The following is a 27,567-nucleotide window of genomic DNA, read 5'->3' as shown; positions in this document are numbered from 1 at the left end:
AATGAATGAATGAATGAATGAATGAATGAATGAAATTCCACCTGAAAATATCAGGTTATTGCCAGTTTTTTGGTGTGTAAGTGGTCTACTATATATATATATATAGATAGATATATCTATATCTATATATATATAGATATATCTATATATATATCTATATATATATATCCTGTGTTTCATTCTGTTTGCTGATGTTTGCTGATGTTGCTGCTTTGACACCTGAATTTCCCTTAAGGGATTAATAAAGGTTCATCTTATCATATCTTATCTTAGTTATGATAGTGATTTATTGTAGGCGGCTTCTTATTCTAATGATGTGGGTGTAACTGACGTCATCACGTGACCGTGGTTTGAACCAATCAGGAGGCGGCACACCGACGTGTAATCGGTCTCCAGATTATGGTGCGACAGTCAGATCGAGAGAGGAGAGACTACAGAGCTGACAACCAACTAGCAACAACAACAGCAGCTCGACTCCGAGTTTAACGCTGTCCTCTTCGACTGGGACGACATTCCTGCACTTCTAAGAGGTGCTACTTTCATTGACAAGGTAAAACAACTGCTCTAAATTATTGTTTTTTAACTCCAAATGTGAGTTATCTTCACCAGTTAGCTTAAACAGGCTAGTTGAGGCAGCAGCTGTGTGGAGCTGAAGCTAGCTAACCATACAGGACTTCCTGAGATGCTGTTAGGTGTGTCTGCTAAAAACTGCTTCCTACATTGTTTTTCTTTGTTGTGCATGTTTGAAACAGAGATTAAATCGATTTAACTGACTCATCTCTCACTGAGGAACACCTTATTAATTACAAACACAGGCTAATTTAACATTTTAGACCAAGAAAGTGGATCATGTCAGTCCAGTTCTGAGGTCTCTACACTGGCTCCCTGTCTCTCAGAGAATTGATTTCTATAATAAATACTCCTGCTGGTTTACAAAGCACTAAATGGTTTAGGGGCCAAAATACATTTCTGATCTTCTGCTATGTTATGAACCATCCAGACCTCTCAGGTCATCTGAATCAGGTCTGCTTAGTGTCCCCCAGAGTCACAACTAAACATGCAGAAGCAGTTTTTTATGCACCAAAAATTTGGACCAAGCTCCCAAAAACCTGCAGGACCAACTCCAACTCTTTTAAATCAAAGCTTAAAACTTTCCTGTTTGCTGCTGCTGCCTTTTATTAAACCAGATAATGATCTTATAACTGCACTAGAGCTTTTACTCTTGTGTGTTATATTCTATTTTAGCTTGTTTTTATTTTCTAATCTTTAATGTTTTTATAACTGTTTTAATTATTTCTTAATGTTCTTTTCAATTCAATTCAATTAGCTTTATTGATCATGACTGTCAGGTGAACAATATTGCCAAAGCGTCAATTCAATAATAAATAATAATAAAAAAGAACAAAATAAAAACATATATACACATATATACAATTCATTAAACAAATTACAATATATAGATATTTAAAAATAACATGCATGTAAATGTATTCAATTTGCATTATTGATCAGGACTGTCAGGTGAACAATATTGCCAAAGCGTCAATTCAATAGTAATAATAATAATAATAATACAAAATAAAATAAAAAAAACATATATATATATACACAATTCATTAAGCAAATTACAATATATAGATATTTAAAAAGAACACGCATGTAAAATGGAAGAAAACAATAAAGAAGTAATTAATGTTTGTTGTGTCAATAAAACAAACAAACAAATAAAAAAATTAATAACAATGTATTGCAATATCAAAAGATAAATGTAAAAAAAAAAACATGAAGTAGAGGAGTAAATTAAAGGCAGAGTGTGAGTTACATCTATTATATGTTGTTGTGGTTGTCTCTTAGGCTGTGACATGCACTGACATATCTTGCAGCTTCTATGGCGATGACACTATTTTCTCCAATTAGATGTTGAAGATTATCTCTCTCTCTCCGTATGTTTTGCTGCTACACCTACTACATCTTGTCACCTCTCCAGAAAGTTGTTCCTTATCTACGCACAGCAAGCCAAGCTTAAGTTATTGAACTTGCTTGGCTAGCTAGTCAATTTGTAGAGTGGGTGTGGTAGCTGCTGGCAAAAACTGATGTTGTATAGAGCAACAGCTAGGTTCATCAAACAGCAGATGTGTCTGAAGCAGTAACCCCCCCATCTCTGGCCTCCTGTGATGCTGCTGCAGCCTCCAACTCCAGTTTCCTTCCTCTCAGGACTCTCTATAGAGTGACACATATTTCACGGCTAGATGGCTTCAAACAATGGACTGGACCCGTGGATTATGGCAGGCTAAATACTGGGACATCTGGCTTTGAAAGCATGACAGGATAGCGTGCTAAGTGCTAAATCCTGGCCAGTCTCACCCCCAGGTCAGATATCATCTTGCAGATAGGGCTGTGTATTAGGTCTGGGACGATACATCACCCGATTTGATACTATCACAATACTTGGGTGCCGATTCGATAAGTATTGCAATTCTACAAGTATTGTGATTCGATATTGCAATTTTTGTTAACTTTTTTAACACTTGGCCATGGGAAAAAGTTAAATCATACACTTCTAGGGACTTTTAATTTGAAAAATATCTAAATTAATACATTAAACTGTTTGAATTTCAGCATGTATGTAGTCAGAGATGTCCTGAAGTCAAATATATCAGTCATTGTCAGGCATTATTTATTACATTTTTTCCAGCAACCCAAAAATAAAAAAATAAAGGCATTTCCCTTACAAATTAGTGGTATTTTCTTTTTAATTCAGTGTGCTGACTTGACTACGACTTTTTCCTCACCAAAATGCGCAAGTTTGGAGCGTTATTTAGCCTCCTTCTCAACAAGCTAGTATAACGTGGATGGTACCAATGGATTCCTACCTTTTAAAACTGAGCAATCAACCTCCAAAAGGTTGATTGCGTTAAAGCAATTAGTGACGTTAAACGAATTTGCGTTAACACATTATTATTGCGTTAACTTTGACAGCCTCTATAGCACTAAAATCAGGATAAATTAAGTAATTTGCAAAAAAAGCCAATAATATTGCGTGTCAAACATGTCAAAAACCAAGGACATGATCATTTATCTTAGGAAGATGACACACAACCCAAAACTGATAGATATTCAGGGGAATGAAATTGAGCAGGTGGGAAATCTGACTTTCTGTGTTGAAGTGCTGGCAGCTGATGCAGAAGCTGCTACCATAAAGCCATTGCTAGTATTTCAGAAGCTGCTGCCATAAAATGTTATCAGCTAGACAAAAGCGGAGGAGATAGGATGCATGTTATCAGGGCTCACTCCTTATCTCGGTTTAGTTAGCTCATGGACCTGTTGGGGTAGTTCCACACGCTGCTTTCCATGTTTTACTTATCTGAGTTGGCATAGCAGGTCTGACAACATGCAGGGATGTTTGAAACAGGAATGTCAAAACCATCAGTGCAACTTGATGTTATCTTTTGTTTAGTTCATCCTTCAGATCTTTCCCCAGATACATGTACTGTTGTGAAATTCCCAAACAAGGCATGTGGTAGTTTTTTTTATTGGAGACTGTTATTATGATAAAGATATAAAATAGTAGCACAAGGGTCTTGTCAGTGTTTGTAGATCATATCTTATTTTTGTCACTGGTTCACTTGATGTGTGTGGTTATCTTTTTTGGCTTGATGTCTCAGGAAATCCAGGTGATGATAATGGTTTATCTAAACTATTGTAGTTGTTGCTGCATGTTGCTTGCTCAGAAACCCAAAAGGTACTCAATTTACAGCAATATAAAACTGAAAAGAAACAGGAAATCTTTATATTAAGAAGCTGGAACCAGAAAATCATGTTTTCTTTTGTTTGGAAAATGACTGAAACAATTGACCTATTGGCAGATGATTTTTCTGGTGATCGACTGAGCATTTGAGCTCGAGCTGCATCTTTGCTCTGAATACTACCGTGGGATTTTGCCTTTTTCTGTTTTCTCCTCTTTTCTTATTATCCATGTTTGACAAAGGCTGGTTTGTTGATTGAAGGAAGGGGGACTAATCTTTTTGAATACACTTTACCTTTTCCCCCTAGTCAAGTCAAACTATGTTATCCCACCAGGGGACATTTGGTTGCAGCTAGGTGTACAAATCATAAAAACAAAACCACATAATGCAACAAGCCAAACAGATGACAGGGACAAACTGTACAAAAAGCGAGATCACATCAAATGAAAACAGTGCAAAAAACAGCCTGCATGAAGTGCTTAGGTGCCGAGAACATATGCAAATTCAGGCACTAATAGCTCTGAGGCAAAACAATATTTATGATACATACACGTTTTGTTCAGCAAGATAATCTTCACAAATGAACACCACTTTTATCCTTTTTGAAGTGCGAATGCAATCGGCAGAAGTAAAAAGCTTACTAAAAACGGACTACACCACGGTTGCATTAGCGTGAGTATACACAACGAGGCTGTAAAGGCGGAGGAGTCGGCGCGATGACGTTGTGTAGTCTCATTTAGCCACTTGTTAGCAACTGCCTTTTTTAAGACCCGTAAAAGCTTCAAAATTCACGAGCGGGACGTATTTTATATCGTAGAACAAAAACCTTAAAATCGACTCAGCTTGTGTTAACCACAGACCTTAATTCAGGCATCTAACTAAAAACCCATTAAAAAAATACATTAACTTCGAGACGAGGGAACAGGAAGTGCTAAAATGCTAACTAATTTCCAGGTTTTATGACTCATTCCCGTAGCACTCTATAGTAGAGGTAAGAAAGCTACAGCTGACTCACCTCTATGACTTTGCTGGTTTCTTTGACAAGCCGGCCAAGCCTGATCTTATTGGCCAGATTCAGGTTCCCAAACCAACCATTTTTCTCAAGAAGTACATACGTTGTTGGGCCTTTTTTAGAAATTGCATCTACTTTTGGTTGGAAGCTCAACTTCAGTACCGAATATTTTTGATTTTCCACCAGGTCAATTTCATTCCCCTTAATATCTAACAGTTTTAGGTTTGGTGCCAACTTCCTAAAATCAATGATCAGGTCACTGGTTTTTGACACATTCAACTCAAGAAAAGACTCCTTATACCATGACACAAAGTCATCAACTACTGGCCCATGGCCTAGTTTCTCTCCTTGCTGGAGGCTTAGCATAACAGAATCATCAGCAAACTTTACAATGTATTTGCTCTAGGATGTATTTAAAACCACCCTGACAAATATTTGCGATAATTCCCTCAGGAGGTAAATGGCCTTAGTGACACAAACAGAACATCTATATCTGCTAGACAAAGTTGTCTCACAGTAATCTTACTGCACCATCTGTGATTTATATACATGCCAACGCCTCCCACTTGTGATTTTCCGGTTACCTGACAGTTCCGATCAAGTCGAGTAGGAGACCCAAAGCCATTCATGTTCAGGAAGGAATCCACATCAGCCAAGTTTCAGTCAATGCCATGATACCGGTTTCTCTGAATTTGCACATATGAGCTGCATTTGCTTGCAATTTTTGTATTTTGTTCCTTAATGACTGAACATTCGCCAGGACAATAGAAGGCAGTGAAATGCAGTTTTTCCGGATTTGTAGTCTAATCAGTCGTTGAACACCGCCTCTTCTTCCGCGTCTCCTACCTGAAGTTCTCCCAGGATTATATCCCTGGTTTTTGGATTTATACATCCGACCGTAGGGCTCCTCATCAGTGGTTGGTATACCAGTCGGGGGAAGGTCTGTGGGGTAATCCAGCGCCTGTCAGTTCCATTGTAGCCCCAAGGCTGGGTGATATGGAAAAATCAAATATCACAATATTTTTTACCCAATACCTCTTTCGATATTTCAACGATATTATATATGTGCTTTCACAACGAGATTTTTGATAAATAATCATCAGTAATGTAGCTATAATGACTAAGTGGGTGAAGGCAAATAATAGAACAGCTAGAACAGTCTGGTAAGTTCAGAAAATGACATCACCCTACTGTAATGCAGCCTTTAAAACCAGGAAAAGACAACACTTATGCCATATTACGACATCCAAAATCGAAGACGATATCTAGTCTCATATCACGATATCGATATAATATTGATATATTGCCCTGCCCTATAGAGTGCTACAGGAATGAGTCCTAAAAGCCAGAAATTAGTTAACATTTTAAGACTTCTGGTTCCCTCGTCTGGAAGTCGATGGATTTTTTGCATGGGTTTTTAGTTTGATGCCCGAAATAAGGTCTGTGGCTAACACAAGCTTAAGAGGTTTTAACGTTTTGTTTTACGACATAATCGTGAATTATGGAGCCTTTACAACCTTGTTGTGTATACTCAAGCTCATTTGTGGAGATTATCTTGCTGAACAAAATGTGTAAGTATCGTAAATGTTTGTTTCCCACAGAGTTTATTTTCTGCAATAATCCAAAATCCAATGGAACAATCCCATTGGCTTTTTATAGGGCAATGTTAACTTCCTGGTTAGCCTACAAAAATACGTAATCCCTGGAGCACTCTATACTGTTTATATGGTCTTTATGAAGGCCCATAACAAGATTCAAAGAATAAGTTGCAATTAACAAATGAAGGATCTCCTTTTTTGTGATCTCACAACAACAAAACATTTAGGACGGACAAATAAAAGTTAAAATGCTGAGACGTGCAACACCTGTTACATCAGGCAGCGAGTCTAGTAAGAGTTTTTGCACATTTGCCTTCTAGATACGAGTCATGAGCAGCGCCCAAACCCCATATCATATGTGAAAGTATGTGATGAAAGTGTGATATCACTAGTGAGATGACACCAATCTATAGCTCAGTTGGTAAACGTGTAACAAATCTGAGGAGAAATGGAGCAAATGTGGATCTCAGGGTTTCTAAGACTGTAACAGAGAGTAACTGAGCTGTCATCAGTCACATACAAGAACCTTAAAATCAGCAGTGTTAATGTTTAATCTGCACTTTTTCCGGTGGTCAGCTGTGTCAGCCTTAACAGAGAAATTATTCTTTTAGATGAATGATGGCATTTATGCACACTACGTACTAACAAAATATGCCCAAAGGATAGTAGTTCATGCAGTTTTTAAGACAAGCTCATTATCAGCAGTTCTAAGGTCTGGTGCATAGACCATAACTCTCTCTAGCTCCCCTGACTAAGACAAATATCTATATATTTATATTTTGGCAGCTACTTTCATTGTTAGTTGAGTGTATTGGATAAATATGTGGCAACAGATAGGGAATACTTTTACAGTTTATCTCAGTTTGTAGCAAAGGATTTGTCACTGTGGAAATATCAAACACAGATAAAAGTTTCTATTAAGGCACCAGAAAGCTTTTGAGGGCCACTTAATAAAATAGCCAATGTAACCCATTAGATAAAGCTAGTCAGACTGGCTTTGTAAAACAAAAATATGTGATTGATTGAATAAGCAATACCAGTTTCCCACATAGTATGTACACAAAACCTAGGTTTATTTAGCAGGATTTCACTATTACGACTTGATTTAAGACATGCAATAGGCACCAATAGCTCTATTTTGGTTGAAAATCAGAATTGACTTGGCCTGTAGCTCCTAGGTGCTCAAAATGCACCCATGCTTGGATTTTTGTTTGTTTTATCCATCAATATATACGCATATGATGATTTTGTAACTCCGTGAAATTAACCGATGACCTCCCTCTCCCAAAGGTCCTGTGCTATCCGGCGCTGCCATGTCGGCGAAAGCCATCTCAGAGCAGACAGGGAAAGAGTTCTTGTACAAGCACATCTGCACCTCGGCGGCTGTGCAGAACCGCTTCCGCTACGCCAACGTCACCGCTGAGACCGACTGGGAACGCCTCACACAGGAGCACCCATGGCTGCTGACAGAGGTGAGGCTGCTGGGACAGACTCGACACAGCTTCAGGCTTCTACTAGCCGGTCTCAGTTTTAGGTTGTTTCCTCTGCTGGTAAAGGAATATTGAAGTCACGGGGCTAATTACATACCATATGTCACTGTAACTCTGTGTGCACGATTTGCAGGACATTATGTCATTACCACCACAGCGGCATGTGACTGTGACTGTTAAGTTTTTGTGTGTACTTGTGGAAATGTTTGAGGAAATTAGAGCTAGGCTAGCAAGAGCAAAGTATTCAACTTGCATCATGTTATTATCGTTTTAGTAGCATAAACAGATATCACATATCTCTGAAGCTGAGTTTGATATTTTGAATTGAACTAGGGTAAATTAATGGATAAAGAGTGCTCTAGCCATTAACATATAGCTGAAACAAGGATATCTTCTCCATTGTTTGAGCTATAATTGTGTGTGTGTGTGTACTTTTATTAAAATTTAGAGAGCCTGATATCAGTTTTCTTTGGCACACCAGTATTTGTGCAAATCTGTGGCCTTTGTTTAATCTGTGGCTAATCTGTCTTCCACTTGCTTCCCCTGTAGCGGCTGGTGGTAAAGCCAGATCAACTAATCAAGCGGCGCGGGAAGCTCGGGCTGGTGGGCATCAACCTAGACCTGCAGGGTGTCCGAGAGTGGCTCAAAGCCCGCTTCATGAGAGAGACCACTGTAAGTAATCTCTCTCTGTTTGTTTTAGTGAGCGTTCAGCCCAAAAATCAACCCAGCATTACCTTTTTAAGACAATGAAATATGATCCAAGAAGCCCAGCTGGAGTAATGGATCCAAAAGTTTATCAAAAACACAGCACAGTTATTTATAATACTTTGAGGAAGGATTTTACTTCTCTGTACAGTAGTTTCTCGTGACGATCAGCAAGTAAAACAGTACAAATATGCTGTTGCAAAGTAATCTCCAGGAATATGTACTTAATTGGCCAACACTTACATGCACTGCATTTTTTTCATGCAGGTCTAATGTCAGTCTGAATGCAGCTTTACTGGTCCCGTAGCTGCCATCCAGACAAAGACCAGTCAGTCTAGAGCTGCAACAACTAATCGATTAGGTGTCAACTGTTAAATTAATCTGCAACTATTTTGATAATTGATTGATCGGGTTGAGTAATTTTTTAAGGAAAAGTCATAATTCTCTGATTCCAGCTTCTTTAATGTGAACATTTTCTGGTTTCTTTACTCCTCTATGACAGTAAACTGAATCTCTTTGAGTTGTGGACAAAACAAGTCATTTGAGAATGTCATCTTGGGCTTTGGGAAACACTGATTGACATTTTTGACCATTTTGTGACATTATATAGACCAAACAACTAATCGATTAATGGAGAAAAATTATCATGAGATAAATCAACAGTGAAATTAATCCCTATTCAAATTGACATTATTTAATAATGTACCCAGATAAACATCCAGTACTTACTCTGCCAGTGTACTACCTGCTCACCAATAACTTTATTGTCTTTGTGAAATACAACTTTATTATTCCCCATGATGGAAATTTGGGATATAACAGCAGACATAGCATTATTGGTATATGTGATGTGAAAATAACAGACATTTAAGACATTTAAATGATGAAAATGTACTGCATCTTAGACATGTTTAGCACATGGTACCTGCTCCTCAGTGCGATTTTTCGGACTTATTATGTTGTAAATGAAGATGACAATGCAGTCTAACATTCTGACCCATGTAGTAAATCACATGACTGCCATATTGTCTTTTGTACAGCATTCCTCCTTGTCCATTTGTCCCAGCATATGTTATATGTAGGAGGTTGCTGTGTCCAGTGCCAGAGGCCATGGGCTTATGTTTAGATCTGCCAGGTCAAAGGTTATATAATGCCAGTGGAGGAGGGTGGTTTATTCTGGTCCACCATACATACAAAACATGCTGTGAAGCACTTCAAACAGGCTGTCGGCATACTTCCAGTACATATGAAAGGGAATTTACGTGCCATTAGTTGTTGCTTATTTAATATAATTTGCCATTCTATGTGCTTTCCTTTTTAATTAAAACAGAAGGTGCACATATATACAAGTAAAGATGACAAGAAAAACCTGGGAGCAGAATGTAATGTGCAGACTCCACTTCCAAGTCTATAAGTAGGTTAGACTAACATGCTTGTTGTTTGTGTTTGTCCTGAATAGGTTGGAAAAGCAAAGGGAGTGCTGAAGAACTTCCTCATCGAGCCGTTTGTTCCACACCCACAGGTAATGCATACTCGTTTCGTCAGCTTGTGTTTCGTCATTCCACATCCTGTTTGAAAGCCAAGTCAAGTTTATGCGTGTAACCTTTAATCATAGATAGACCCACGCAAACAAATAGTCAACCCACTCAACAGGTCAATGGAACCCCCAGGGCCAGGATGCAAAAATAATTTTGTGTTTTGTATTTAGGTCAGTGTGTATGTGATTAGTTGGTTGATTGTCACAGTTTTGTGAAGTGAGCAAACTGAGGGTGAATAGTGTTGCAGAAGTATGTGTTTGATTTGTTTGTCACCCATGAATTTGAGAGAAAACGTGCCTGTGTGAAAGTCTGTTGTCTTAAAATGAGGAACTGGATGTTCTGGATTTTCAAACAAGCTTGTCAGCCTTTTGTAAATAAGTGAATATGCATGCTCTGCTGTTTGCAAACTAAACATGTGAAAATGTGTTTGTGTATCCTTGTATTTGCCCTAACGCTCTACTGGTCCACCCAGGAGGATGAGTTTTATGTGTGCATCTATGCCACGCGCGAGGGCGACCACGTGCTTTTCCACCACGAGGGCGGAGTGGACGTGGGTGATGTGGACGACAAGGCCGAGAGGCTGATGGTCGCAGTGGATGAGAAGCTGAGTGAGGACCAAGTCACAGAGCAGCTCCTCAAACATGTTCCTGATGATAAGAAAAAGTACGGACGCATCCTTTATTTATTTGTTTATTTTTATCTACACGGAAAGATCTACAGCAGTAAAACAATTAAAGTTGATTGAAAATTAGACTTAAGGATGTTTTTTTTTTTTTACATAAATGTTGAAATTCAATATAATACCACTAGATAGAACCATATGTGACACATTATTGGTCACTCTAATAGGAAGAACACAGTGATAACCAGTCATATACATTTATATCATGATATGTAGTTTTTGTCCCACTTCTTACTGTCAGTAGAAACCTGGTTGTGGTGGATTTTATTTGGTACTGTTTGCTCTTAGCTCTCTCTCTTCAGTGCAGTTTGTGTGTCCTTAGCTGTTTTGGGACCTTGAGCAGTGTGTTTTAGCTTTTTTGTTTTGCTTTTCCCTTTTCCAAATACCACCCCCGGTGTGCAAAGAACATGCTGATCTCTCTTTTATGCAGCATGACATTTCTGTTTGACTTATTTCATCATAAGCCCGACCCTTTGAAGCAAAGTGTGATCCACTGTGAATCCTATCATTGCTGCACTGTCTGCTATAAGTAGCAGCATTTAGCTTAATTGTTTGGCAACAAAATATATTATTTAAAGGGATAGTTTGGGTTAGGGATAGTTCTGAAGTGGGGTTGTTTGAGGTACTTATTCATAGTTGGTGTATTATGTATTACTTACAGTAGATGATGGTCGGCACGCCTCTTGCATCAAGAAACAGACCGACACTGGAGCAAAGCAGTACAGTGCTGTGGACGGGGATGGCATAAACGTATTTTATCCACCTAAAAGAAAGGCTCATCTAAAAAAATTGATATACGTTCAAGCGTACGCTATATTAAGAATATTTTTTGATGGCAAACTGAACAGAAAGTGAAATGTATCTATGCTGTTTTTGTCATCTGAGCCTGCTGGCTTTGGAGAGAGCATAGATAAGTATCACTTCAGTTCCCTGTGGGAAAGCAGAAGGAAAGGGCTGTCTGACTGCAAGATAAAGCGGTGAAAACATCCTAAATATAGCGTACACTTAAACAGATATCAAATTTTTTTAGGTGAGCCTTTCTTTTAGGTGGCTAAACTATGTTTTCTGCCGTCCCCGTCCACATCACTGTATTGCTTCTGTTTGTTTCTCGATGCTGGGGGCACGCTGACCATCATCTACTGTAGGTAATACACCAACTATGGAGAAGTACCTCGTACAACCCCACTTCAAAACACCCAAACTGTCCCTTTAATGTTGATTTATTGTATAGAAAGCCAGCGCTGGTCTACACTCTTTTTATTTTATGTGGTTTTCTTGACAGATTTGTTGCATTTTGATTTTAATTGACTGTTTGTTTTCCTTCTTGAAGAGTCTTGGCCAGTTTTATAGTTGGCCTCTTCAACTTATATGAGGACCTCTACTTCACCTACCTTGAGATCAACCCTATAGGTACGTTTTTAAAACTTCAGACACAATACATCTCAACTGTGCATAATGATATTCATTTCTACTTTATGTCTCTCAGAAGCAAGATCAAGTGTTATTATTACCTTTGGGGATATGAGTAGTGTTTTAGTAGTAGTGCTTCATTTGTGCGTTATTAATTTAAGAGAATGAATTAAGTACTCTAAGGGGATTAATTATTCATTTAGAATAGGATAGTTAATAGAATAGAAAATACTTTATTGTCTGCTTTTCACGAACTAAAGGCAGAAATATGTCTTTGGTTTGCATGTGCAAAAACTGCTATTAAAAAGATACATTAAAACACAACATTTCACATCCAGACAGGACACATTAAAACACATTCACATAAAAGCACAATACACCAATTAGAAGCTACATTAAAAATGAGCACCAGGTACCAGGACTGAATCAAGGTTAAATGGGAACAAGTTACTGATGTGTGCACATTAATGATCACATTCACCGCTGTTACATACTCTTCTGTAACAGACGGCCTGATTAAATAAAGATGAGATAAAAAAATAAAATAAAAATCCTTATTTGAGGAAAATATGACAAAGTCAAATTAATGGATAACACAACTTTTATTCTCTTTACCAGTCGTCACCACAGAGGGAGTGTACGTCCTCGACATGGCAGCCAAGATTGATGCCACAGCAGATTACATCTGCAAGGCTAAATGGGGTGATGTGGAGTTTCCACCACCCTTTGGCAGAGAAGCATATCCAGAGGTGAGATCTGAAGCACAATAGAGCAGATTTGATTGATGTATGTATTAAAGTCTATTGGGTCTTTTTCACAGATTAATCATAAGGGATGTACAAGTGTTATGTTTTGGGGGTGTAGCTTTTTTCTTTGGTCTGCACATTAGGTGTGCAGGCCAAAGAAAAAAGTTACCCTTCACAGTAATTTGTTTATTTTTGACTGCCTCTGAGAACAATTATTATACCACCATCCTTGGCCTTATTACCATTATCTGTCTATTATAGGAGGCATATATAGCTGATCTGGATGCAAAGAGTGGTGCCAGTCTGAAGCTGACCCTGCTGAACCCTCGTGGCAGGATCTGGACCATGGTGGCTGGAGGAGGTGCTTCAGTAGTCTACAGGTAGGGATTAGCCTTTTTAGCCAACAGAAGCTATGCAAAGTGTTATGGTGGATGAAATGCATGCTATATATTTAATATTGTGTGCCACTTGCGTTGATCTATGGCTTGAAATTTAAAAGCTTGTTGATTCACGTAGCAGCCGCTGATGCAAAGCAAGTTTTTTCTGTGGAGATATTCATCTCTAGTAGCGCAATAGAGCAGGTTATTTTTAGGTGTAGGTCCCCGTTTTGTTTGTCTTGTCCTCATGCACAAGGGCCCACTTGCAAACGTTTGTGTGTGCAGTTGACGCGATACACATTCCTGCCAATGGTTTCCCCCCCCCGATTCCACTGATGTACAGGTGGCAGTAATATGCCAAGATATGCAGCTATGTGCCAACAAAGGCAGTGAATAGGATGACTGCAAGCTAGTAAACATGGATACAAACAATGCGAGACTTAAAATACTTAAAAATAAATAAGTAGGCTTTGTGACTTTTGTTAGACCTCAAGGATACACACAATGCGTTTTGGGGAATGTAAACATAACTTTCGTTTGTTAACAAGAAAACTCAATTGATTAAAACTAAAAGCACCAACTAGAATCAGGACACAGAACTTAACGGTCCACCTTCCCTCTTCTTTAGCGACACCATCTGCGACCTTGGCGGGGTGGATGAACTGGCCAACTATGGCGAGTACTCTGGCGCACCCAGCGAACAGCAGACCTACGACTACGCTAAAACCATCCTCTCTCTCATGACACGGGAGAAACATGCTCAAGGTTGGTACAGCTAACACTCAATTAGCACAAATAAGGTGAAAGCTTAGGCCAAAGGTGAAAGTGGTGAGTCACGCTTGTGGAAACCAATCTTGACTGTTTCACATAAATTAGACATTTCTTCTGAACTTGGCCGAGTTTTCTTAAAGCATGGAAGTCAGTGTTGGCTCAGTCCTTTGCAATGTGACCATTGCTTGCACTCCTTTAGTGTGTCTTAAGGCCTCTGTTTACTGTGTGTATGTTGCCAGCAATAGACTTCACCAAACTCTTACTGGGGTGTCACATTTCAGTCATGAACATATCCTTAACCTATCAACTCTCCCCTCTCTGTGTCCTGCAGGGAAAGTACTGATCATCGGAGGAAGTATTGCCAACTTCACCAACGTAGCAGCCACATTCAAGGTGAAACACATTAATGTATTTTCTGAAACACCATGAAAATAAATGATGTCAAGTCTAAATGTTATCACAGGCCTTCATAGTGTGATTAAGTCAGTGAAATGCGTATTAATAATTCTTAATAAGAGAAAACAACAACTCCAACACAATATCTTCTGAAGATATTAAAGTACATTATCTATGTTGTTTAATTCAGCACCATAACTCATGAATAATACATAACAACTTTAGCTAACTTATAGAAAACAATATTAAGTACTGTCTCAGCAGGAAAATACTGATGATACTGATTAACATGCTGGGACCAAATGATGACAGAATGTCACTTAGTCCTATTGAAGCACATGAGATTGAGATTTTGCATCTTGCTTTCTGATATGAACATATTAAATGATGTTAAAAGGAAAATTTGGCACATTTTCATATGGATGTCCAATAGGTGTTGATGGTGAATGTATCCACTGAAGGAATAAATTCCTGTGTGTGCTATATTGACCGAGAAAGCTGAGTTCCCCTGCTCAAGGAGCTTTTTCGGCAGTGTCTACATATAACAGGAAGCATTGTATGCAAGCTACTAATGCCCAGCCAAAATATAGGTTAGCCGAGTTGCACCTACACTTATGCGGGTTATATAGTAGGTAATGAAATAAAAACACAGACAAACCAGCCAACGAACTAGCAAGGCAACAACTCTTTAATATTTTCCACATTGTCAATGGCAGCGCATTACAGCTATGCCCCTTCTGTTTTTACCTTTCACAATAAAAGCCCAATCTAAATTCAATAGCGTTAGGTGACAAAAATACTCACTCAATGGTCATCTACCCTCCCGGCCTTGTTTGTCTTGGTTGTATTTCCCAGTTTATTTTAGGGATCCTGAAGAAGGTTTTCAGCACACCTCTGTCCAAGTGTAAAATTGTCATGCATAGTAACGCAGATGCAGGCTCTCTCGGGGTTGGCGTGAATGATCCCCATTCTGTTGGCATCGGAGCGCAATTTGAGCAAAGGCACCACCATAATAACATCCTCTGTACTCATATTTTGGAATACTATTTTTTACTGTTGGAAACATAAACAGTTTGCAGTACAAGTCAAGAGAACAAGGATGTTTTTTTTTGTTTGTTTTTTTGTTTGTTTTTTTGTAACTTTATTTACACAATGGAACTGATTTAGAAAGTTCACGTTTCTGAGCGGTATCTAGAGCATGTGCATCTCCAGCAGGAGAACCCTGCTTTCTCGGTCAATATAGCACGCACTGAGGAATATATTGCTTCAATCGACTACATTTACCATCAATACTGATTGGACGTCCACATAAAAATGTCTCTCTTAATTTAAACAACATTTTCAATCTGTGACAATGACTGGCACACCAATGCAGATATTTCTGAAGAATTCACTGTGTGTGATCCACGTAGCTGACCTCCCTTTCTCTCTCCTCAGGGCATCGTCAGGGCCATCAAAGACTACCAAGGTCCTCTGAAAGAGCACGAGGTCACCATCTTTGTTCGACGTGGCGGTCCCAACTACCAGGAGGGGCTCAGGGTCATGGGGGAAGTAGGTGAGTGAGATGAAGCTGAAGGTGTCAAGTAAGAGCCCAGTCTGATAGCAAATTAATTATAACTGTAGTATGTCATTTGTCACTTAGAAAGTAATTCAGGTGATTTTATTGGACTACACATGAACAGAAAAAGGGATGATAATGTTTTTGAATGCATGCTCAGGTGATAAGAGAGCAGGAATGCCAGCTCAAGTTTTCTTTGCAAGTCAAATTGGTAGAAACTATTTTAAATTGAGTTGTTTAACTGTTTTCTGCAGGGAAAACCACAGGTATTCCTATCCATGTGTTTGGTACCGAGACCCATATGACGGCCATTGTTGGAATGGCTATGGGCCACCGGCCAATCCCTAACCAGCCCCCGATGGACCCACATACGGCTAACTTCCTCCTCAACGCCAGCAACAATGCAAAGGTATTTTAGGAAAATTAGGATGGTCTGCATGTCATTAGAGATTGCACAAATATATGCAGCTTTTGTTCACATGTAGCAAAAGGTGTTGCGTGTTTAAGGGCATTCACTTCCTTGAGATGCAGTTCAGTCCTGCATGTTCAGACACTAAGCTTTGAAAGGTTTGCACTTTGGAACTTGTTTGAGTAACTCTATTGTACAGCCTTACATGATTTTCTTTATATAGTCTGTGTGCTCTTTAGCCTTCTTTTTATTTGTTAACTGTGGTCCTCAAGGTTCTTTTAAAAAATGCATACCTGTCAAGGTTATATAGACCTGGTGATAAGCTCATACATGGCATCATTTCTCAATGGAAGCTTCTGTAAGGCTTTTGAATAACATACTTTCTTTGTCTATTTTCTGTACCAGACTCCAGCTACAACAAGGACAGCTTCATTCTCTGAACCCAGGACGCCCAACGATGTCACCCCGGCCAAAAAGTGTAAAGCAGGTCTTCCAGCAGGTAACTAACACAGTTAGCACTCACCTCTCCGCTGTGTCTTATCAGCAAGACTCCATATACACTCATACACTTTTGCTTTTTCATTTCACTTATCTTTGCGTCCTGTATTTCTCCCTCTCCCCCCCCCTCCCTAAATGCTGCTATTCTGCATTTTAATTTTCTTTCTATTTCTCCCTCCTCCTCCTCCTCCTCTTGTTTTGCTTTACAAACTGTCCGCTCACCCTCGTCTTTTTTTTCATGCTCGTTTCTCTAAGACTCTCTTCATTCTATACTGTGGCCTCTGAAGAATGTGGTCACAGGCGATTGGAAAGGTAAGCGATAGGTGTGCCATGCCCACGGTGCGCTCGGCTGCTCACACACCCTGCCTCTTTTTTCTTCTTACCCCTCGCCCTCCTAATCTAGAGAGGAGTGTGTCTTTGTGTGTGACACCTACATACATGCTTGCATCACCTCCGTGCCGCAGTAGTCCAGTAGGGACATTATATTCTACACCAATATGATATTTGTATTGTAAAAACTGTAGAAAGAATTGTACACAATCCTCAAATTAATTAATTTTCTAATGCTAAGACTCATAAACAAAAGGATTTTTAGAAACGATTTGTCATCTTTAGACTGTGTGTTGTTGTGTAGGGCTAGTTTTATTGTAGTATTAGAGCGTTCAGCACATGCCATGTGGAAATGAGATTTTGATCGTGGCTATACCTTTTGCTTTTCATGGTAAAGGCATGCTCTGTAGAAGTTGAACTTTGCATGGTCTTTCCTCTGGTGTGCTTTTTATGAGAGATGACCAACAGTTCACAGAATGCACTGAACTCTGTTTAATGAATACGATAAAGATGCACTCATTATTGTCTCTTTTCTTTTGTGCTCATTTTGTCGTATTTTGTGTTTCCCGTCCCCGTGGGGTCACAGAAGCGCAAGCCTCTTCAGGCTGCAGCGCAGGTATGGAAGGGTGTGAAAAACCTGTCCTCCCGCCCTCTGTCCACACTTCCCCCTGCCTTCCCCATTTTTGTGTGTTCGCTGATGTTTCTCCGCAGTCTGTCCTTCTTTTCCGCATTCTTATGGTGGCGTGCTCACGTTAACGGGGGCTGTTTAATGTCTCCGGGTGGAGATGCTTCTACGACAAATTTAAATTAAAATTGACATTGGTGAATCATCTTGTGTACGACATATAAGTGTTGTTATTAGGATGAAATGGTAGGGGTACCTCGAGACAAAACCGTGACCCACCACAGCCAGAAGAAATCCATCATTTCAACATTTGCTTTCCTGGTAACACTTTATAATAACCATCATTTATAAATGGTGAATTGATAGTTAATTAAACTTAGTTAATAGTTATTTTAATGTTAAACAATGAAATGATAATTAATAATGTTTACTAAATATGAAATGCTTAATTTCTGTTATTTTATCATTAGTTTGTGTAATCTTAATATATAAATGATATATTGTATCACAGCTGATAGGAGACAATAACAATTACCTTCTGATTACATTAGTGAAGTATTTATTAAACATTTGTTATTATACACATTAGAACATTTTCTATACTATATTAAATATCCATTAATGATTACCAAATGATTAGTAAAGCTTTAAGAAATGGTTTGTAAAACATCTATACATAAAATTACATAGATAGATGGACCACAAACCAATTATTAACTATCTATCTAAACAAGGTTTATAGATGCTTTACAAAGTATTTATTAACCATTTAACAAGGTATTATAATCATCAGTTGCAACATTATAATAGCCATCCAAATAATGTTTATAGATCGTTTACAAACCAATTATTAACCATTAACAAAGTGTTACAAATATCTGGTCCATCTATCTATGTAATGTTTATAGATGTTACAAATAATTTATTAAAGGTTTACAAATCATTTCATAATCATTAATATATATATATAAAAGTTTATTATGTGTGCATCAATAAAATGTTAAAATAACATAAAAGTTATAGCATTACTAATAATTAGTGAACATTATTAATTCAAATGTAATGGTTTGTTAACAGTAAAATGAGTATTAACTAAATTTTAATTATCACTTTACCATTTATAAATGATAATTTATTATAAAGTGTTACCGCTTTCTCTTTTGGGACCAGCTTCATCCTAAAACCAGGGTATCTGCAGGTCTTGAAAAGTCTAAAGAATCGCACTAGTTTTCCATCATAGTTTCATAATTTGGCCGTCACACAGGTATTAAATTGAAATCTCTGTCTAAATTCTTAAATTTAAATTTGTGAACCCTGCAGAAACCCTGTAAAGCATTACTCCTCACTCTACAGCCCTCTGACAAAGAGACAGTGATAGTGCTGGATGGATCAGATCAGAGAACCACAGAAGGCAGTGAGTCTGGACAGAGAGGAGAGACTTGGGAGGACTGATACAAATGGATGGCAAGACTGGTGATTTAACTTGACAACAAATGCTTCAAACCACATTGTCCACTAACATGATGGCATTCTGCATTTTAAACTGAATACTTTTTTTTTTTCTCTGAGTTGCTTTGTTAACTGGAACAGCTTTGTCATCAACAATCAAGGCTTGTGTGGTATTCCTGCTTGGTAATGGGCAAGTCGGGTGATGTTTCTACAGTAAAAGCACACAGCAGCATGGAAAAAATGGAGAGAAAAAATGAAGTACAATCACTATTTTTATTTTATTCATATTTAGATGGTCAGAAAAAACACTGTAAAAATACATTGGCCCCTTGATGTTCAAACCAAGTTGCCAGTTGTCTATCTGGGACAAAAAAAAACTGCACTTGTGCAGAACTTAAAGTTGTTAGTATCATGTGAGAATGGAAAGAGTTTTTAATCTAAAATATATTGTATGTCCACTATTCCAAATCTTCTACCACAACCACTGGTGCCATTTCTAATTTTAACATTGTGAGTCCCCAAATTATCCCCTTTTAACTGTGTGTGACCTGGAGATGGACAAAATAATAGACTCTCTCTGAATGCAACAGCAGCCTTTGTCAGCTAAAAACAGATTTGTGGTGCCCAAATTACAATTCCTCTGTAAAAAAAAAACAAAACCCTGCCATATGCCTAATGCAGGCAAAGTACATCAACAAAGACAAACATGACCTTCCTCTTGAAGTGGTGTTTGCAGTGGTGAAGAGTTCATTTCTCTACCTCCTGTATCTCTGTCCTCAGAGTGAGTTCTCTCTGCTTGTTACCCTCCCATTCCTGCTATTTTCCTGAGCCTGACCCCCCACACCCCGTCTCTCGCCTGTGGTGATTTTTATTTCTGCTTTCAGCTCTGACTTGACTCTCTCTCGCTCTCTCTCTCTCTCTCTATCTTACTTCTCGTTCTTTCAGCCAAAGCCACGACACTCTTCAGAAAACAAACCAAGGCTATAGTCTGGGGCATGCAGACACGTGCCGTGCAAGGCATGATGGACTTCGACTACGTATGCTCCCGGGACGAACCCTCTGTGGCAGCCATGGTCTATCCCTTCACGTAGGTTCCCCGAGATCTCAAGTTGAAATGTGTTGAATTACAAGACTTGATATTCCACTGATTAAAGACATCTCTACTGTATTACAACTGATCATCCCAAATACTGTTTCACTGCACATATCATGTGGTTTTGTCTTGTCAATGTGTGTGTGGTTTTTTGCAATTCAGATCCATGATGCAAATATTAATAGGAAAACTACACAGACTATTTTTCACGGCGTAAATAACTACGGAAACATCTATTTTCCCCCATACAATGGAGGATAATGCATCTGTTTTGAGCAAGTATTAACTTGTAGTTGTGATGTTTGTCCTCATTTCCTGTCTTAACTTGTCAAGTCTTCACATCTTTTATCAAGTCATATTTCTTTTAGATTTTTATCTTTGAGTTTACATGTTCTGACAATTCACTAACATGCAACCTGAACTCGGCTCGACTTTCTTTGAGTTGGAATTAGAGCTGCAACTATTAATAAATTAGTTTTCAACTATTAAATTAATCAGCCAGCTATTTTGATAATCGATAATCAGTTTGAGTCATTTTTTAACGAAAAAATTCTCTGATTCCAGCTTCTTAAATATGAATATTTTCTGGTTTCTTTACTCCTCTATGACAGTAAACTGAATCTTTGAGTTGTGGACAAAATAAGACATTTCAGGACGTTCTCTTGGACTTTGGGAAACACTGATTGTCATTTTTCACCATTTTCTGACATTTTATAGACTAAACAACTAATCGATTAATCGAGAAAATAGCCAAAAGATTAATCAACAATGAAAATAATTGTTAGTTGCAGCCCTAGTAGGAAACCAAACCTAAACAGAGACCATCTTGTGATGGGATCACACCAGCCTGTCCACAGACTCACAAGGTGAAAATAATACCAGCATCGCGGCTGCTAGAGATCTGAAGACAAGATTTGTAACTCACCAATTTAATTTTATTATCCTACTCACACTTTTTGTAATAACTTTGCCAGGAAATATGTAATATCAGTGGTGACTGTAGATCTCCTCTTCTGTGTTCCACAGTGGGGATCACAAGCAGAAGTTTTACTGGGGTCACAAGGAGATCCTGGTGCCGGTCTATAAGAACATGGCCGATGCCACGAAGAAGCACCCTGGGGTGGACGTCCTTATTAGCTTTGCTTCACTGCGCTCGGCCTTTGACAGCACTATGGAGGCCATGCAGTTCCCACAGGTAGAAAGACGTTTAGATGTTTACATATGAGCCCATACATCAGTGAGATTCAGCCAGGCATGAAAGTCAGCTCTCTTATCTGACTGTATTTTCAGATCCACACTATCGCCATCATAGCTGAGGGTATTCCTGAAGCTCAGACAAGGAAGATAATCAAGATGGCTGATGAGAAAGGTGTCACTATCATCGGCCCCGCTACGGTATGCAGCCATATCTCACCAACAGAATGTATACATGTGTTTAATCATCAGTGTATGTAAGCAGAAAAATCATCAATCTCAACTGGCTCGCATAAGTTAATTCGATACCCTTTATTTTTTCGTCCCCCAGGTTGGTGGCATCAAGCCCGGCTGTTTTAAGATCGGCAACACAGGTGGCATGCTGGACAACATCCTGGCGTCCAAACTTTATCGCCCTGGCAGCGTGGCATATGTGTCACGCTCAGGGGGCATGTCCAACGAGCTGAACAACATCGTCTCCCGCACCACAGATGGCGTCTACGAAGGTGTTGCCATCGGAGGAGACAGGTACAAGAACTTATTTTGCGAGAGACAGTTGTCCTGTTTAAGCCTGCTGTGAAACTATTAGTTTGACAGAAATATGTTGTCTGTCTCTTTGTCCAGATATCCAGGCTCCACCTTCATGGACCACGTTCTACGTTACCAGGACACTGAAGGGGTTAAGATGATAATAGTGCTGGGAGAGGTGAGAGTAGCTCCACGAATGTTTATATTTTCAAATTAACATCAATGTAATGTTGTTTTTTTAATTGATTTCATATGTTTTTAATGAAATGCGACAATCCAGATTGGAGGCACAGAGGAGTACAAGATCTGCCAAGGCATCAGAGAAGGCAGGATAACCAAGCCTGTGGTGTCCTGGTGTATTGGAACCTGCGCTACCATGTTCACTTCAGAGGTTTGTTGCCTGTGTTAAAAAAAAAATAACTTGCTTTGGTTTGTTGCTGTTGTGGTTACCATTCAGAGTTTTTAAGCTCAACCTGTCACTGCCATCTTCAGGTTCAGTTTGGCCATGCAGGGGCCTGTGCCAACCAGGATTCAGAGACGGCAGTAGCCAAGAACCAGGCTCTGAGGGACGCTGGCGCTTATGTACCAAAGAGCTTTGATGAGCTGGGGGACGTCATCAAGTGAGAAATTCATCACACAGTCATACCAGAGTTTGTCATTGAATTGCTTTTTAGGATGTTTCACTGATATTGTGACTATATGATGAAACAGGACCGTTTATGATGAACTGGTGGCCAATGGTACCATCATTCCTGCACAGGAGGTGCCTCCCCCAACAGTGCCTATGGATTACTCATGGGCCCGGGTAAGAACCTTCATCATTACTCCTTAGTAAACCTCAACAGCATCTGTTTCAGCCACTGAAGAATTAAAGAGGACCTATTATGCTTTGGGGCAGGAGCTCAAACAGAGCGTTTCAGTCAGAGGGTGAATAAGAGGTGCTGCAGCACAGCCGGTATGAGAAAAATTAAGCGTTTTTTGGAAAATTAAAGCATGTAAACATGTTCTATTAGAAACACAAAATACGAATATGCACCTGAAAATAAACACAATAGGGCCTCTTTAATGAAGGCATAGGAACAATTAGGTTATGACTTTCATGCAAATATATGAGTTTATTTTTATTATTAAAACTAGCAGCCAACAGATAATTAATTTTTAAGGCCAGTAACCTTCTATATTGGCCAATTTTAATTTTTAGCATGGACACATGACATAAACAAACATTTCAGATAAGGTCAGTTTGTTTCTTACAGAATTATGACCTAGGTATTTACTTAGCAGGACACAGTGTTCTCTGGTGGACAAAGTATGTAATGGCGCCACTGTTTTGAGAGGTGGGACCAAGTCACTGTTTTGTAAGTCTCATGTCTTTGCACTCAAGTCCCGAGTCAGTCCCAACATATAAATTCAGTTTGTTCAGTTCAGTTTTTCCCCCATGTGTAAATCCTCTTACCAAACAAATCAATAAAAGATCTCACAAAAGGTAAATGAACTCAACATCTCTTACGCTGTAGGAGTTAACCTCCGGTACCGGACAGTTGATCGTCTTTGTGCCCACACTTTTTAGGACTTGAGCCTTTTTTTTTTTTTACCTTTGAATCTTTGGGCTTGATGTAAGGTATCAAGTATTTTCAAGTCAAAAGGCTCAAGTCCAAGTGAAATCACAAGTCACTGGTGTCGAGTTTATAGGTCTTTTTTTATTTTGTCAAATCTAAAGTCATCAAATTTGTGACTCGAGTCCAAGTGACTTTAGTCCACACCTCTGACTGTTTGTATTACCTCCAACCTTTCTACTTATCAGCTGACAGCTGAGATACTGATCTCTGCTTCACTCTGTAGAAACATTTTCACTCTGTTTATCATCTGTGTGTTAGAACCCGTCTTATACCTGTTTTACTCTCCACTGGATTTCCTCCAGGAGTTGGGTCTGATCCGTAAGCCGGCATCATTCATGACGAGCATCTGTGACGAGCGAGGCCAGGAGCTCATCTACGCAGGCATGCCCATCACCGAGGTCTTTAAAGAGGAGATGGGTTTAGGAGGAGTGCTGGGCTTGCTTTGGTTCCAACGCAGGTTGGTATGACGACAGTGAGAAGACGTGTTGGCTGATTAACTTTATTACAAATATATATTTTCAGTGGAATAAGCGGTGCTGTGTTTCTGTCTAGGTTGCCGCGCTATGCCTGCCAGTTCATTGAGATGTGCTTGATGGTGACTGCTGATCACGGGCCCGCTGTCTCCGGTGCACACAACACCATCGTCTGTGCTCGTGCTGGCAAGGACCTTATCTCAAGCCTCACCTCCGGCCTGCTCACCATCGTCAGTACTTACGCTTACGCACATACACTGTGTCGCCATCATTGAACCAGAAAACATCTCCACCAATCTCTTCTCTTTTACTGCCCACTTTGACCGTGTGTGTTTAAAACTATTGTTTCTGTACTGAAATTTGATTTATTCATAAATTCCAGGGGGACCGGTTTGGAGGCGCTCTGGATGCAGCTGCAAAGCAGTTCAGTAAGGCGTTTGACAGCGGCATGCTGCCAATGGAGTTTGTCAACAAGATGAAGAAGGATGGCAAGCTGATCATGGGCATCGGCCACCGAGTCAAATCAGTAGGCAGCGCTCAGCTTTTCACTCTACCTCAAGCTGCCTATCAAGATCCATAAATGATGTGGCATTTTTAGGTTGCAGTAGACAGTTGTTAAGATCATACCTCTGAATAATTCTTCTTTAGATTAGAATGAAATGAAATGAATACCTTACAGTTGCAGTTTAGAGCTTTTATGACAAGAAACAAGTGACAAAGCCGTAACACAGTCTGTCTCTGTTTTCAGATCAACAACCCTGACATGCGGGTGCAGATTCTGAAGGACTTTGTTAAGCAGCATTTCACCTCCACCCAGGTGCTCGACTACGCCCTTGACGTAGAGAAGATCACCACCTCGAAGGTACATGTCACCTGAATTAGCTAGAGTGAAGCAAAACATGGGAAGACTTTCTCCCTTGAAAAAGCAAAAAAAAAAAAACAATGAAATCAAATGGTCTTAAAGGACAGGTGAGTCACAAAAGCCACCATCAGGACAATGAAATAAGTAGAGGATCCTGCATGGTGTCCAAATCCTCCATTTAGAAAGTTTTACTGACAAACATACATTTCAATGGGACATCTTTGGAGTAGCTTACTGATATTCCTCTGACATTAAGCTAAATTGATTTCCTTTCTTGTTTTCAGAAACCCAACCTGATCCTCAACGTAGATGGTTTTATTGGTGTTGCCTTTGTGGACCTGCTCAGGACGTGCGGTGGCTTCACACGGTAAGAATCAATCTGCAAGACATATTTTTATATTATTACAACTGTGTTTTACTTTCTTGTCTGTAAATACACAAGCTTCCACAGGAGGCGTTATAGTTGTTGACAAATACATTAATAAACACTTACGACTATATCACAGTGTTATAAACCCTTTATTAAACTGAAAAATTCAGATGCCAAAAGTGTTTTGTCTGTTTTGAGTGTTGAAAACAAGCACACTGTCCAGTATTGTTTCTCACATGAATGTTGAACTGGTTCCAGAGATGAGGCTGACGAGTTTGTGGAGATCGGTGCACTAAATGGGATCTTTGTCCTCGGTCGTAGTATGGGCTTTATTGGTGAGTCCCATTCAGAGCCATTACACTAAGTCTTGATTAAAACAAAACCTATCTAACTAGTGTCTGTCTTACATTAGGACATTACCTGGACCAGAAGAGGCTGAAACAGGGTTTGTATCGCCACCCCTGGGACGACATCTCCTACGTGCTGCCTGAACATATGTCCATGTAATCCTCACATCACAGAACGGGACGCGCTTCCAGATGTGACAGTTGGCATTACACATCTCGCTTAATGTATACGTACACTTCGGTTATGACAACAGCGTCCTTGGGAAAACTGAGCAGGGTGATTCTGGAAAAATGGAAGTACGGTCTGTATGAGGAATCAGGGTAGAAGTTTTCGATGTAGTTTTTACAGAGAAAAAAGGGGAAGTATATTTTTAGATTTAGTTTTTGACAAATTATTTAAAGTCCGAGATGTAACTTATTCAGTTTTGACTCAAACCAATGCAAACTGCAGCAATTGCAGAAGCACAAAATCAATTGGTACTTAAAAAAAAAAGAAAAATGGCAGGATTCAAAGCACATTTCAAACCCGACTCCTGCATTTCGGAGTCTCATTAGGTCATCTGCAGTAACTGCTGCTGGTGTGAAATTTGTTCAAGCTCAACCATACAATAAGATATCTTTTTTTTTTAATACTACTCACAAAACTTTGTTTTAGGCCACAAGGAAGTGTGCTTGATGATGCTTTCTGGCTTTCTGAGTATTGCACCTTAGTTCAAACACTAGCAAATAATGTCGGTTTCAAATTCCTTCTCCAAGTTTCACTCCCACTGTGAAAGGTCGTTGTCGTCACAAGAAAAACCAAAGTTATATTTAAGAATTTGTTGTCTTTGTTAAAAGTAAAAAAAAACAGGTCCCTTATTGGTTGATATTACAGCGCTTATCTAAGATCTTATCTAAGGAGGCATCGTAATGGGATTAGAGGAATTTAACAAACAGATGATGATTTAAGTGTCACTCCACTATTGCCTTTCCTAGAACAATCCTGGTTGTAAACTAGTGGTTGAAATTCATCAGCTACTGTAAATTAGATGCAGGTTTCAGGTGTTCAAGTCTTTCGTCTGAATTGAACTATTTTGCCTTTCTATTATGAATAACTGTCAGAAAACAGCATCAAAAGGGGATAACAAAATGCTTCATGAATGAGTCTTTGGAAACAGGGACCATGAAAGCAGTTTGCTTTACTTGGGGAAATGATCGCACATAATACGGTTAATAATAATAAAAATAAAAATAATAATAATATGGCTAATTGTCCAACTTTCACTGAAGACTTGACACAAACTCAAAACACTTTGTAACCGCCCACTGTACGGCCTGCTGTGTTTGATCTTTGTTTTGCTGTTTTCTATTTAACTGTGAAAAAAATGCTTTGTCTTTTTGTAATATGCTGTCATATAATAGTATAATAATAAAGAACTTATTGTTTTACTTCTCATTTTGGTTGAACTGTACAGTATATTGTAGGTGAAGACGTGTGAGCTTTGAACAGAGGTGATGAGCCTAAAAACAAATCCTGTGATGGGCGTTATCTACCATATATACCCCCTTTCCATCAACATCTTTTTCAACGAATTGTACTTTTTTATAAAATTGTTATGAGAGGTTTGTTCAATCTTGATCTTAAGTGGGGAAAATAATTGCTAATGAACAACTGGGTTTATGTTCCCAGGGTCATCATTCAGGTCGAATGCACATACAGTACAGAAAGCCTTAATTCAAGAGTAGTACTACTGCTTAAAAT

General features: G+C 39.0%; 1 protein-coding gene across 4 annotated transcripts; it reads left to right on the top strand.

The window, feature by feature from the left end:
• The first annotated feature begins 394 nt into the window (after window positions 1-394).
• aclyb (ATP citrate lyase b) lies at window positions 395-27,261 on the top strand. 4 transcript variants are annotated; one of them, XM_037754395.1, is made up of 30 exons: window positions 395-550; window positions 7,647-7,828; window positions 8,396-8,518; window positions 10,011-10,073; window positions 10,562-10,752; window positions 12,102-12,181; window positions 12,800-12,930; window positions 13,189-13,307; window positions 13,933-14,069; window positions 14,407-14,468; window positions 15,909-16,026; window positions 16,284-16,438; window positions 16,844-16,937; window positions 17,192-17,248; window positions 17,853-17,882; window positions 20,286-20,427; window positions 21,460-21,628; window positions 21,724-21,828; window positions 21,959-22,155; window positions 22,252-22,333; window positions 22,436-22,546; window positions 22,648-22,775; window positions 22,867-22,960; window positions 24,077-24,231; window positions 24,327-24,477; window positions 24,630-24,773; window positions 24,996-25,109; window positions 25,394-25,476; window positions 25,738-25,814; window positions 25,892-25,986. In XM_037754395.1, exons 2-30 carry the CDS (start codon window positions 7,670-7,672, stop codon window positions 25,984-25,986), a joined length of 3,366 nt encoding a protein of 1,121 aa, XP_037610323.1. In that variant the 5' UTR covers window positions 395-550; window positions 7,647-7,669. The 4 variants fall into 4 exon arrangements, with proteins under 4 accessions (XP_037610323.1, XP_037610325.1, XP_037610326.1 ...); XM_037754397.1 differs by lacking the exon at window positions 17,192-17,248; XM_037754396.1 differs by lacking the exon at window positions 395-550 and having other exon boundaries at window positions 7,670-7,828; window positions 25,892-27,261.
• The last annotated feature ends 306 nt before the right edge of the window (window positions 27,262-27,567 follow it).

This window comes from Sebastes umbrosus, chromosome 20, assembly GCF_015220745.1.
Source record: "Sebastes umbrosus isolate fSebUmb1 chromosome 20, fSebUmb1.pri, whole genome shotgun sequence".
In the NCBI taxonomy this organism is placed as follows: Eukaryota; Metazoa; Chordata; class Actinopteri; order Perciformes; family Sebastidae; genus Sebastes; species Sebastes umbrosus.
Note: the sequence above shows the minus strand (reverse complement) of the source record. Positions and strands in the feature narration are given on the sequence as shown.